This window comes from Ipomoea nil, unplaced genomic scaffold (genome assembly GCF_001879475.1).
Source record: "Ipomoea nil cultivar Tokyo-kokei standard unplaced genomic scaffold, Asagao_1.1 scaffold1564, whole genome shotgun sequence".
NCBI lineage: Eukaryota > Viridiplantae > Streptophyta > Magnoliopsida > Solanales > Convolvulaceae > Ipomoea > Ipomoea nil.
Genome location: NW_017617992.1, coordinates 639,176 through 654,340, shown reverse-complemented (window position 1 = coordinate 654,340; position 15,165 = coordinate 639,176). Strand labels below are relative to the sequence as shown.

At 39.3% G+C, this 15,165-nt stretch overlaps 1 protein-coding gene across 1 annotated transcript; it reads right to left on the bottom strand.

Annotated features, from left to right (window-relative positions):
- Positions 1-11,042: 11,042 nt before the first annotated feature.
- LOC109189824 lies at positions 11,043-13,198 on the bottom strand. Its single transcript, XM_019340453.1, has 3 exons — positions 12,576-13,198; positions 12,096-12,392; positions 11,043-12,045 (listed from the first exon to the last, which is right to left on the bottom strand). The coding sequence occupies exons 1-3, from the start codon at positions 13,196-13,198 to the stop codon at positions 11,043-11,045; spliced, it is 1,923 nt and encodes a 640-aa protein (XP_019195998.1).
- Positions 13,199-15,165: the final 1,967 nt, after the last annotated feature.

The following is a 15,165-nucleotide window of genomic DNA, read 5'->3' as shown; positions in this document are numbered from 1 at the left end:
TCATATGGTGTTTTGTTATAAGACTTGTGGATTAGACTTCGATTTTGAGTATAACACGCCGTATTGATTGCTTCTGCCCAAAATCTCTTTGGTAGTCCGACGGCTGATATCATGACTCGTGCGGCTTCCTTCAGTGTTCGATTTCTTCTTTCAGCTACACCATTTTGTTGCGGCGTCCGTGCGGCAGATAATTGATGTAAAATTCCTTGTGAATTGCAGTAAGATTGAATTACTCTGTTCACGAACTCTGTTCCTCGATCAGTTCGAATTGTTGCAATCTTCATATCTTTTTCGACTTGTAGCAGCTTTAATAACTCTGGCAACTTTGATAAGACTTCATCCTTTTTCTTGATGAATATTGTCCACGTGTACCTAGAAAAATCATCAACAACAACCAAAGTATATTTCTTACCACTTATACTTACTGGGTCTACTGGACCAAATAAATCCATGTGCAGTAGACTTAAGGGTCTTGATGTTGATTCTTGAGCTTTGGCTTTGAATGATGCTTTGATTTGTTTTCCTTTTTGGCATGCGTCACATAATTGATCTTTCTTGAACACAATATTGGGTAGTCCTTCGACTAACTTCTTTTTGGCAAGCTTGTTGATTGTTTTGAAATTCAAATGATTTAGCCTTCTGTGCCATTCCCAACTAGCTTCATTCGAATTATTTGCCATCAAGCATACATAATCTTTTGTTGTACTCCAATCTACAACATACATGTTTTTCTTTCTTGATCCGGCGAGTACGACTTCTTTCGTGGATTCGTCTTTGACTTGACATTTGCCTTTGTAGAATTCTACGAGATATCCTTTGTCGTAAAATTGACTTGTACTAAACAAGTTAAATTTTAATCCTTCGACATAAGATACGTCATCAATTCGTAGACCATTTTTCACAATTGCGCCGGTTCCTTTTGTCATTCCATATCGATCGTTTCCACCGAAAAGTACTTTTGGTCCTTCGATACTTTTGAACTCAACTAGACTATCTTTATTGCCGGTCATATGTCGAGAGCATCCGCTATCGAAATGCCAAATTTCCTGCGAAAAAGATTAATTTGTTTTAGGTACCCAGACTTGTTTGGGTCCTTCTGTGTTAGTAATTTTTGGCATCCAAATCCACCTAGATCCCATTGATCCAAGAGTAGGTGATTTGTAACCATTAAAAACTTTATACTCATAACGCACTTTCGAATAATGATTCGGTGCGGGTTGGGAAGCTGATAGTTGCTTGATTCTATGAAATAGAGCAAATCTGGACTTGGTCCATGGTTTGATTTCAAGCGACCAATCTTCTTCTGAGGGATATAATCTCCCAGCCCCAATTCTCGGAATTCTTCCCATATTCCTATGAGGTTTTGTTGCACTAGACTCGTTGGTTCTCCTTTGAGATTCAAATTTTTGCCTTTTAAAATTTTGTTGTCTTGCCAAGATATCACTGTGTTGATTCGGCCTTGCAACAATTTTCTGGGCATTAATTTTGTTTCCAACTCCTTGTCTCATTGTGCTGTGTTGACTTTTTACAAATTTTACCACTGGAACTTTATTAATTAAAGTAGTAGTAGAATTGGCCAACTTTTGAGGGGTTTTAGAACATGATGGATCGTAGCCTAGTCCGGCTTTATCTCTAGCGGGTTTTTGCATGTTTACCATTTTATCCATTATTTTGGATGAATGCGTAAATGATGCGATTACTTCCCGAAAGTTATGTTCTCGAACCTCTCGAGCTTTGCACTCTTCTTGAAGTCGAACATTTTCGGCTTTCAAATTACTCATTTCATTTATAGCATTTTGTAATTTTTGTGACATTTCTTCCTTTTCAAGAATTAACGTATTATTGCGCTCTTTGATTTGAGTATGAGTGGCCAAGACCTTTTGACAATCTTTCATAAGACTTTGAAAAGATTTTTGAGTCTCAAAAGAAGTATCAACAGAACTAAAAGAACTAAAAGAACTAGAAGATACCTCTTCGTCGGTTTCGCGCGCCATATAGCATTCCTCATGTTCGGATGTTTTGCCCACTAGACATAGTAGCGCCGTATCTTCTTGTGATGAATCACTCTCGTCACTGGATGATTCTTCGGATTCGCTTGCTTCTAACGGATCGCTTATTAGTGCCTTCCGTTTGTCCTTTTTGAATTTCTTTTCTTTCGACTTGTACTCAACCTGTGGAGAGTTAGAAGTATTCGAATTTTTTTTCACCTTGGGATGTGGACATTCGGCCATAAAATGTCCAGGCTTTCTACAATTGTAACACAGATTTGTGTTATCTTCGACCGGTTCCCTTCTTGATCTTCTATTTTCTCGAAAAGAATTTCCTTGTGGTGATCCTTTGTTCTTTCGCATGAACTTCTTGAATTTCCTAACAAATAAGGAGAATTGTTCGTCAGATAAAAAATCATTATTTACTACTGACCTTGATGTAGAAGGTTGTTCGGCCATCAGTGCGGATGTTCGTTCATCACGTTCTTCTTCATTTCGTGTCTTCATCTCGAACTCATACGCCTTTAGATCACTAAAGAGTTTATCCGTAGATAATGTCCTTAGATCTCTATGATCGGGCATTGCGGTCACCTTCATATCCCAATTTGTAGGTAGTCCGCGTAACACTTTGAGCGATATTTCCTTATGGGTGATGGTCTTTCCCAGATCCGTGATTTCTCCAAGTATTTTGATCAATCGAGCTTCCATGTCGGTGATGCTTTCGTTCGGTAGCATTTTGAAATCTTTGAACCTTTTCATGGCAATGGTTAGTTTGTTGTCTTTTTCTTGTTCGTCGCCTTCACCGATACTAATGAGAGTATCCCATATTTCTTTTGCCGTGGTGCACTTTCGAATCTTTGGGAATATGGTGTCATCGACCGTTTTGAACAAAATGTCCTTGGCAATATTGTCCAAGTTATTTCGTCTTCTATCTTCTTTTGTCCACTCCATTTTTGGCTTTGGAATATATCGTGGAGCATTTGGATCTCGTGGGGTAGCAGTATTAGCTTCCATAATTTGGATAGGACCATTTGTGATGACTTCCCACATTTCATCATTTAAAGTAGATAAGTGCACCTGCATACGTATTTTCCAATCATCAAATTTATCAAGTGAGAAAAGCAAATTTTGAGCAAAAACCATATCTCTCTTCATAGTGAAGTTTTCGAGATCTGCCTAGCAGTCAAAATTGACTCAAATAGATAACTGCTCTGATACCACTTGTTGGTCCCGAAAGGGTGGCGAGAAGTCTAGAGGGGGGGTGAATAGACTTCTCTAACTTTTTCGAACTTCTTCTGCAAACAACACTTTGTAACTTCAACTCTAAGTAACAAGCATAAACAAGTATAACAACTTAGAGTGTGCACAGCAGAATTGTAAATGCAAAGTGTTATGCTTTAAATTGTGTCGTGCTCAAGAGAGATTTTATACATGCATCACGTTAGAAACACTTGATATAGATGTAGGATGATGTATATAAAATTTCACTTGCATGCAAACGAGGGAACTATCAAACCCAGACAGATAAAGATACGCAATAAACCGTAACGGGTTAGTTCACAGATAATATAAGCATGCACGAAATGTGTATGAGCAGTAAGTAAATAGAGAGAGAGATTTATAGTGGTTCAGAGGTGGTGTAATCCTCCTAGTCCACTCTTCTCCTTTCACTTCAAGGAGGAAATTCACTATTCTTCGATCACCCAGATACAATAGTGAATAAGTGCCAAACGACACTTCTCCGAGTGCTTCGTACAAAGCTACACTCCACCAAGGTTTTTCGCAAGCTCCTCTTGTTACTCCGCCTTCCCGAGTACTTCGCACCAAGCTGTACTATTACACCACGAGAACTACGCACAAAGCTACGCTCTCACCGGGTTTTCACAAGCTCCCCTTGTTACTCTGCCCGTTACAACTGAGTGCTACGCACAAAGCTACACTCCAACTGGGTTTTTCACTCTCCCTAGTTACTCTACCCCTTTTCTACACTCAGTAGAAGATTTACAAGGAAATACAAAGATTTCTCTCACTCAGACTTGAATTTAATCGTGTATAGCTCAATATATTGCTTCTTGGCTGATTTGAATATTGCTTGCTTTTCTCATTGTTTTTCAGCCGTCTTCAATTTGTGCAAGTCGTACTTGTCTTCAAGTCTGCTCGGGCATTTATAGCCAAAGAAAGCTATTTGCCCGTTGATCAACTTTCGATCTCGATCGTCCAATTTGAAATGTAGTTGATCAATTAATTTTGCCATATTGGTCTGCAAAAATCATTTCGCCGTCTGTCAGAAGATTTAAATAAATTTACCGTTGCTCCTCTTTAATCTGACAAAGCTTTTTCCTTGGCATGGGTAGCCTCCAAATTTGAATTTCTCTGGCATGACTTTTGTTGAATTATTGATCTGATGTGCCAAGTTGATCAAATAATTTGTCTGCTGATTCTTGCTTGAGTATAAAAAAGATCTCCTTCGTATATCAGCTTCTTCTTCGAGCTCCTTCGATTTCTTCTGCAGAAACAGAGCTTCAAAATAATGTTTCTGTCTAATTCTATCATGATGTCAATGCTCCTTTTGATGAAGTCATGTCCCAATTGTATATCATGTTCCACCTTGTATCATGGACTGTATATCATGTTCCACCTTGTATCATGGACCATATATATCATGTTCCATTTCATATCATGAGCTAGCTATCATGTTCCACCTTGTATCATGGACCATATATATCATGTTCCATTTCATATCATGGGCTAGCTATCATGTTCCACCTTGTATCATGGACCATGTATCACGTTCCATTGTATATCATGAACCAATATCATAAATTCGTAAAATTGCTTTGAGTGGGAATCAAACTGTAGACCATTTGATTTGCTTGGCAAGGCTTCTTCCATCTCAACAAGGTATGCAATTAATAAAATCCAAGACTTAAATTCTTTTGACTTATCTCTTCCACGTGTTCTCTACTAGCTTTATCACATTTTGATGTCATTACCCGATAGTCGTGACGTCATCATCCGATAATTCTCAACTATCACGATAAAAATTCCTGATATTACTATCATGATGACATCATCTCCTGAGATTGCTACTTCACGATAGCAATTCATCTTTACACCAAAATTGCTTCAAATGAGAATTGAACTGTGGATCATCTCACATTAAGCATGCTTCAACAAGTCTTCTACCATCTCGTCCATCTCAACCTTTGGTGACTTGATGTTTCATAAATGTTTTAAGCTATGTTCTCGTTTTCATTTATTCTTCCTTCAAACTGCTTTCACGTAGACTTCATGTAGGCTTCATGGCAGTGGTGCACTATACTTTGTGAACCAGAACTGACTCAAATAAAATAAAATTGGGGTCTACAAAATACATTTGGCTCATCAAAACTTATACAATATATTCCTAACACTTACACCTAGGCCAACGGGATACCAATTCAACTAGCATGTAATATATAAAACTCATTCATCCTACGAATGGCACCCGAAACATCAAACTAGACATAGGCACGATAGACGGAGTCCGTTGGGACACCACGGGGGTCGGGGGAACATCAAACGGGGAAGCCGGGATCCCGAAGTGGGACTATTTCCAGCGGGTAGCCGGTGGGTGAAGGGTCACCCGCCGGCGACAAAATTTCCGGGCAGCGGGTGCCCGGCGGGAAGTCGCCTGTCAGCCGGCTGCCCGCTGCCGGCGACGTCCATTCTGGCCGCAGGTAGGTGGCGGGTCCCCTACCCCCACCTACCCCCCACTGGCTCTTTTTTTACAAATAACGCCCCGGGAACCTTTGTGGAACCCGAAACCATGCTTAGACACCTTTAAACGCAATTGATGACAACACGTAGACAATTAACGGATCAAAAGCAAGAAGCATACAACACATATCCTATCATGCTTTCTAAACATAATCAACACCCAATCATGCGAATTCCCACCCAATATTAATCGAGAACATCACAATACAAATTCCCAATCCAACCCAGGACTCTAATCCCACCCAAATCATCAACAACATATTTCATCTTTAGCATCAAGAAATATCAAGATTCGGCAAGAATCATCATATCAAAATCAAGAACTTCTTTTCAACATCAAGATCACCAAGATTATCAAGAAAGCATATAAATCATCTCATCAATCACCAAGATCATAACACAATTATCATAAGAGAATACATCAAGACACGAGAATATAGAGGGAGGCCTAAGAGGGAGATCATAGCTAAGAAAATAGGTTTTGTTGAGACATGGGTTACCTCTTAGCCTTAGTTGATTTCCTTGGCTATGAAGGGTCTTTCTCTAAGTCTTTCTTCTTTCTTGATTTCTCCTAGGGGAATTCTTGGAATTCCTTGTGTGGTGAGAGATTATTGTGGTGGGGGTTCTAGGTGCCTCCTATGTCCCCTATTTATATATCTAAGAGTCCTAATTAGTGCCCAATTACTATAGGCTTGCTAACTCTATTCCTTTTAGGACTAGGGGTTGGGTTTTTAGAGATGAGAGCCCACGGACTATGGTGAGCCTTTTCCTAATTAATTATTGTAATTTAATTCTTTCTTTGGATAATTGGTTAAGTGATTAATTGGTTTTTGGGGTCGTAACACAGGGTGTTACAGGTACGGTGTGGAATTTCAACGAGTACTTTTCCACCCGTTGGAACCTCCCACTGGTACGATGTTGGTTGGCCTCCATTTTATTGTTTCATTGTGTATTTGTATGTATTTAATGATGTCCCGTAAGTGTAGAGCGGTGTATTATAAACCTAATGGTTAGGATTTGGAGTCTTGAATCTTAATTAATATCCAATATTGATATTCGTTGGATTATTCGATGAAGTTGATGATGTTCGTATGTATACTTGTTATTACTCTTTGGTTGTGTATTAGCATCTTTTTCCTTTATGGTAGTATGGTTTCCTTGTGATAACCTTCGCTTACTTCTTGATTGAATTGGTAACTTGAGCATACCTATTCGTCGTGATCTTTGGTTGGAATCATTTGATATCGTTGTGTTGCCTTTGGAATGTCTTTCTCGTTTCACATTCTTGAATCCATTGAGTTTGGATTATCGTTCTAAGCTTGTATCTTCGTGGTGCCTATCTTGATGATTCTTTGATTGAGCTATTGTTGAGCTTATCTAATGTCAAATACCTTTTTGTGGAATCTATTCCTTTGCATTGCCTCTTATGATTCCTTGTGTGTGGAACCTTGATGTTGTGATTGAGTTGGTATAGGTGGACAGTGTAGTAGTTCTATTTGATTCGGGATGATAGTTAGGGACAACTCTGAGGGAGCCTTTACCAGGTTGTCGGGACTATTTCTACTTATTGGGGATTGGAGAACCCAATTTGGTTGTATACACTTAAGGATTTAGGACTGTCTCCATGGGTCCTTGTGACCCCGCGAACCATAATCGGGTCCGGTGACCCCGCACATCCCTAATCGGGTCTCTTCTGACCCGCGGAATCTATGAATCGGGTTTGTTACCCCGCGGATATCTAATCTAACTATTTGCACTATAGCCCACCACACTGATCCACTATGGTAACAAGTCGTTGCGATGACTCTGTGGTGAATGACTTGGTTTGGCTATGTCCCTTGAGGGTTTGGAACCTTGTCGGTGATTGATGATGTAACATGATGAGAACCACCTTGTTGATGATTATGATTACCCTATCATGCTTGGGATCCTTATTCTATTATCATTGTCTTGTTGGGTTGATTTTTTTGACATTCTTGTGTATTGATTTTGTATTGTCGAGTGTATCCCTCGATGAGTCGATTATTGCTTCTATTCCTCATTATTTATAAATTAAAGCTAGTGTTGCTTAGTGATATATCTATGTATTCCAAGTCTCAAAATGTTTTTTATCTATAAAGTATATGAATATGTATTTCAACGCGTTGGAGTTGGGTTGCTTAGCATTATCCCTAACGGTTGTTTAACCTTCCTTATGTTTTCAGGTGCAATTAGTGACACGAGAACGCGTTAGATGAAGGCCGGCTTAGACTAGCTTACCTTTCTAGTTCTAGATGTTCCAGCCTATGAACCATTTTGGATAATGATAACTCTGGATTTGTAGTTAACCTTATTTTAGCTTCTGCATCTAGGTTAATGGCCTAGATGTGACATGACATCCCCTTTACACTTATGTTTAGCTTCCGCAGTTTTTGTATATTGATGGTTTGACTTTATAATATTTCCTATGTTTGAATGCCTTAATTTATGTCTAGTTTTGGGGGTGTTACAGGACTACAATGAGCTAAACTATCAAACCAACTTAGGTTGCTCATAGCTGATTAGTTTAAATTGAGAATGTCAATAGATAGCTCTTACAAAGAGTAAAATTTGAAACTTTGTGATGACCAAATTAATTGTTCAACCAACTTGGCTGAGACTGATCCCAAAGTAGATATTTTCTAGGCATGATTGTGTTGGAAAAATAAAGTGAAATGACATTTTAAGTGGTTGTTTTGTTGTACAAATATATGTGGGGTCAACTTCTGATTTGGGTCGGGACAGAGTGGATTCGGGTTCTTCATAGTGAGACAAAGAGATCGATATATTGTACGCTCAAAATGGATTATGGATTATGGATTAATAAAAAATTGATTCTCAAAGTAGACTCATTTGGGTTGGAAAATAAAGGTGAAAAGTCTAGGAAGCACTATGTCCAACAATGGAAAATGAAGGGAATTTGCACCATTATATATACAAGAACTTTTACAGGGAAGTTAAATTATATAGCATAGGGTCTCTCTACTACAACTGATAAGAGATATTCATTATGTGAGTCTCACAAAAATGTCAACATCATGAATTTAAATATGGGAATAAATATTAGGAGAAGATTAAGAAGAGAATGTGAGTCCACATAATAGGAGTCTTTTGAGGTTCAAATCAAACAAGACCAATAGAAAATATATACACGCCGGAAAGTCGATAGTCGCCTTGGACGTGTGATTTTATCCAACACAGAACAATTCGGATCAAACTGAAAATGATTATAGACAGCTACCAGAGGAAGTCAATTTAAAAATCTTATAGTTACCAAGCCAATTGTATGTATAACCAATTCGGTTGAGGTTGCTCTTAATTAGAATAAATATTTTATATGGAGCATTGTGGGTGGGTTTGTAAAGCCATTAATTTCCTTCAACTAACTGCCTGTGGAAATAAAAGAATTTTATTACTCCATTGATATGTGCTAAAAGCTATGTAGCCAAATATAAAAAAAACAAGTGAGACACCACTACAAGAAAAATGCATACACACAACGATTTTTCCCCGTTGTCGTAGGGGTAAAATTTCTGTTGTTGAAGCCGATGTTGTTGTGAGTCTCGCGCATAGACAACGGTTTTTAACCGTTGTCTTTTCTAGAAACAACAACGTTTCTATTAAGTGTTGTTGAAACTGGTGTTGTTAAAAGTCACGCACATAGACAACGGTTTCAAAACTGTTGTCTATTGATTATTGTTGAAACCGGTGTTGTTAAAAGTCACGAACATCGACAACGGTTTTTAACCGTTGTCTTTTCTAAAAAAGACAACGGTTTTGAATCCGTTGTCTATTGAGTGCTGTTGAACCCGGTGTTGTAAAAAGTCACGCACATAGACAACGGTTTTTAAGCATTGTCTTTTCTTGAAAAGACAACGATTTTGTTACCGTTGTCTATAGGGTCTTGTAGAAACCGGAGTTGTTTAAGTCATAGGCATAGACAACGGTTTTTAACCGTTGTCTTTTCTATATAAGACAACAGTTTTTAACTATTGTTTATTGTGTGTTGTTTGTTATTTTGCATTTCCTCATTCTTAGTAAAGATTACCGGATTAATATACTGATGAAATCGACTGACTAATTTGTTGATGAGGTCAGTCAGTAAGATAGATCTTGGTAAAGATAAAAGAAAGAGATAACGACACGCATCAACACACAAGATGTTTACCCAGTTCGATACAGTGTGTATCTACGTTTGGGGGACGATCACATAGGCGTCCAATGCACTAAATTATAATCGGATGTACAAAGGTATAGACATAACAATCTCACCCAAGTGCCCCACACAAGGTACGTACCCAGTCTACACAGGTTTAGTGAATTGTTGAAGGTGGAGAGCCACGCATCCAGAAGTCCAAGGAAATCCCTTCACTTGGAGAGCCAACTCTGATGCAGTCCACTTCAATGACGCTGTGTTCAGTTGTTCCCACAACTGTGTGATCGTAGTGTCCTTTCCTTTAAGCAGCAGGAATCCTTCTCATGTTCATCATCATAATCACCATACACATATTGTGTTGAGAAGGTGCAGTCGAATCAAAGATAAGATCTCATAAACTCAAGTGGAGTGTTTCTTCTCTCTCAAAAGGGGTAACCCTAATTCTCGTCAAATAAGAGTAATTTATAGTTCCATCAATAAACACTCTCCACAGATATCTTTGATTGTAGAAGGTAGGACTATATTTGAAGAATGTAATCTTGAAATTCGGTCCATACCTTTCCAGAATATATACGCTGATCTTCTTTCCAAACTTGTCTTCTCATACCGCGTACAACCTTATAGAAATCAGCTTCCTAAAACATATCTTCAGTGTCAGTCGCTCTGTTGTTGTGTCTAATTGATCAGTCCTTTGTAGAACAAAATTGACACTAAGCTAATCCTATCTTAGTATGCCATAATAATATTGCCAATTATAGGTTGGGGTTTTTTGAGCAAATAAAACACTAACAAACTCCCCATTTGGCTATTATTTGGCAAAACAAGTCGATTACTTAAAAAAACATATAATACTACAAAAAGGCTAAGATAGGATTATCCAAAACAAACACAGACCCAATATTCGATTACAAAGAAGAGATAGAAACACAACATACACATCATGCTGGATCAAAAACAAGGTCAAGAAAAACATTTTTCAACCAGATGCCATCACAAACACACAAACGCCCAGCCAGGGCCAGAAGGTACACAAACAACTCCAAACACAAACAGCTCCCCCTGAGACCAACTCCCCCTGAAGACATACTCCCCCTTTTTGCTAAAGGAGAGCCAAAGCCATGTCAAGCATTGGAGGGAGTCTCACTCTCAGACTTCACTGGATCAGCAGCAGTGGCCTCAGTCAGGCTTAATCGAAGAAGAACAGTGGCTAATTCCGTCCGAGCCCCTGTTAGCTGTTTTGCTATTATGCCATGGACTGTCTCAAGTTCAGAAACTCTTGCCTTCAATTGGATGGAGAGTTGAAGATCTCGTGCATGCGGAGAGTCATCCACCACTGTATCAGCCTCAGAATTGGAAGGGACATTCATTTGCGTAACATCACAGATATGATCTCCAGATAAAAGTCGTCGATCAACTGTGTAGAAAAGGGTCGGACTGATCACCTCACTTTCCATAGGCTCAAGTCCCTGAGATGTAAGAATACCATAGATCAAATTTGGGAAGGGCAGCCGTACGTTTTGTTCTCTCGGATGGATCAGAGTGAGAATGTGATAATATATCCATGCCCCCAGATCAATAGTCATCTTCGTTTCAATTCTGAATAGGAGACTGGCCAATTGCTTGCCAACAGTGTGGAAGTGAGCTGAAGGAAGCCAGTTGTGCAATGCAAGACGATGAAGTATCACATATTTGGAGGTAAGCTGCGAGCTAGGCAAAGTATCCTTATCTCCAGTGGGCCATTTGTCATCTTGGCCACCAGTTATAATCTTGGCCACTACATCCCAGTCAGAGATAGCGTCCTCTTGGACTCCTTGCAGGCCATAGTACTCGTTAATTACATCAGGGCCAAACACATACCACTTCCCACGAATGAAATTCTGCATTGGTCGCACTCCAGACAAATTATCCACCTCATCATTGAGATTACAATAAAATTTGTAGGTGAGCAACTTTGAATAAGGACAGATGGCAGAAACAGACTTTAGCAGGCCGACTTCTTTCAGCAACGGCAGAACATCACAGACAGAACTCATATGATTTTCATCCACACATCTTTGAACAATCAGATCTCTTCGTACCATGGTAGACCACTTGGCTTGAGCAGTAGGAGAAACGAACTGAGGTCTGTAGATGGACAAGTCAGAGGTCTCAGTAGCTTGAACTTCAGGAGTAACACTCCTTCCTCTGGTATGAGAGCTGGCTTCCCTTTTCTAGAAGAAGATGGTGGAACAACAGTAGTTTGAGCAGCAACAGAACTCTTTTGCTTAACAGAAGACCTTAAGGTCTTAAACACTTGTTGAATAGGAGGATTGGTTTTAGTTTTCACAGGCTCACTCGACTTCCTTTTCTTCTCAGGTTGATCTGTATCTGCTGTGTCATCACCAGATTCAACCACTACCTTGACAGGTATATTCTTTCCCTTCGATATTCTTGTCTCCTTGGATGGGGAGTGTACAGGAGACACAGAGTGACTGGAATCAGATAATTGAGCAGAAGAGCCACCAAGCAGATTAGTAACCTCTCGTATTTTGAATTTTGTGGAGTCTCATCAGGAGGAGGCAATCTCAGCAGGAGGCAGAGCAATATTATTAATAGAAAATACAACCATACTCGGATTATTGGGCTCATCAAATGATTTTTCTTTCTCATCAGACACATGCAAGACATCATTTTTCACATAATCAGGCTCAGTCAAAGGCAGAAATGAAGGATCAACAGGTATAAGGGGTTTCTCAGAGTTTAAAGCAGATAAATTTTTAGTGTTAACAGGCACACAAGACGGAGTAGCATTAGACACAAAATCATCAGGTTTATCCGGTGAAATTTCAATTGGAGAATCAGAATTGTTTGACCTGTTTCGGAGGATGTCCAGTCTGTGTCTTGTCTCATCTTGAGCAGCTTGGGGGTACAGGGGCTGCGACTCTGCTCGCCGTCGAGAGTCCTCGGCAGATTCTAGGGCTCGTTGTGCAAAATGTCGGAGGAATGCCCCGGCCCGATTTCCATCCGAGGGTTCTGGAATAGAAACTGGAGAAACCTCATCACTTGCTTCAGAAACCATCATCAGCAGTTCAGTTGCATCGTCTTCAGACCATTCAGCATAAAACTCTGGGTAGTTCGACATCACAGTTACCAAAATCTCAACGCGAAGAAGAGGGTCAAGCTTGAGTTTCTTCTTCATAGCAAACTGCAATAATGTCTGAATATTCTTAAAGGCCACCTCTGGAGAATGTGTCTTGCTTCCGAGTTTGATGATGATATTTCTTACAGCATTCGCCATTTGAGATTTTATGAGAGGAGAAGATGAAATCAAGGAATGCAGAGATGCAGAGAGAAAGAGCAGAATGCAGAGATACTCGTAGATATTTGTCTTCTATCAAGAATGTCCTGGTAACAAATGGTCTTAAGGGTGATGAACCCTAATCAATGCGGCTAGTCAAATATCATGTAGACGCGATGTGATTGACACAACGGTACAGCTTCTTTTTAGGAAGGCAACGGAACCCAAGGAAATTTGAAAATTGAAAAGGGATTAGGATCTTTAAGATATGTTAAGTTATAGAATCCACTTAACAAAATAGAGAGGAGTTTTAAAAGGAAGTCAAGCCATAAGACTGACCCGTTTGATTAAACCTTCACTCCCCTCTGAATGACCTACTACTTTATTTGTCAATCCTGCAAATTCCCAGAGCAGACCTGAGAATATCAAAACGATTTGAGTCGAGAGGTTTGGTCAGAATATCAGCCAGTTGTTTTTCAGTTTGAATATATTCCAATTCATTCTCCTTGGATTCAACCATGTCTCTGATGTAATGATGCCTGATATCAATATGCTTCGTTCTGGAATGTTGAACTGGATTCTTAGAGATATTGATAGCACTGACATTGTCACAGTAGAGTGTCATAACCCCTTGAGTAAGACCATAATCCAACAACATCTGTTTCATCCATACTAACTGAGTACAACATCCACCAGCAACTATGTATTCTGCCTCTGCAGTACTTAAAGAAATTGAATTTTGTTTCTTACTTAGCCACGATACCAAATTCTTACCAACAAAGAAACATCCACCAGATGTACTCTTTCGATCATCAATATTTCCTGCCCAATCAGCATCACAGTATGTAACAAGACTCAATTCACTGTCCTTGGAGTACCATAGACCATATTGCATTGTTCCCTTTATATATTTCAGATTGCGTTTTACAGCTATCAGATGTGATTCCTTAGGATCAGATTGATACCTTGCACAGATTCCAACACTGAACATTATGTCTGGTCGACTGGCTGTTAAATACAACAGACTTCCTATCAGACTTCGATAGACTGTGTTATCCACTGATACACCGGTTTCATCTTTTGAAACTTTTGTGGAGGTGAAGATTGGTGTCCTGGATGGTTTACACGATTCCAGATCAAACTTCTTGACTAGATTCTTAGCATACTTTTCTTGTAAGATAAAGTAGCCTTCAGGACTTTGCTTAACTTGTAGTCCTAGAAAATACGTCAGTTAACCATGGACTTCTCAAATTCGTCCTTCATGAATTTCACTAACTCATCATTGTATCTCTGTAAGGTTGACCTAAACACAATGTCATCAACATAGATTTGAGCAATGGTTACATGACTTCCAGTTGCCTTTACGAACAAGGTCTTATCTACACTTCCTCGTTTATACCCATGCTGTAGCAGATACTGGGTCAGTCGTTCATACCATGCTCGTGGGGCTTGTTTGCGACCATAGAGAGCTTTTCGAAGCTTATAGACATATGATGGATGATCTGGATCTTCAAAACCTTTAGGTTGAGCCACATTGATATCTTCGTGTAGATAGTCATTCAAGAATGCTGTCTTAACATCCATTTGAAATAGTGTGAATCCCATAATACATGAGACAACCAACAGAATCCTGATTGACTCGAGTCTTGCTACAGGAGCAAACGTCTCATCATAGTCAATCCCTTAGATCTGAGTGTACCCTTGCGCCACTAACCGAGCTTTGTTCCTTGCAATATTCCCAACTTCATCTGTCTTATTCTTAAAGATCCACTTTGTTCCAATTATGTTAACACGATCAGGTCTTGGTACTAGATCCCAAACATGATTTCGCACAAACTGGTATAGTTCCTCTTGCATTTCCTTGATCCACAGATCATCTTGTAATGCTTCTTTAACATTTTTTGGTTCAATCTTTGAGGTATAACAAGCAGAACCAGATATCTCCGTAAGATTATTTCTTATTCTGC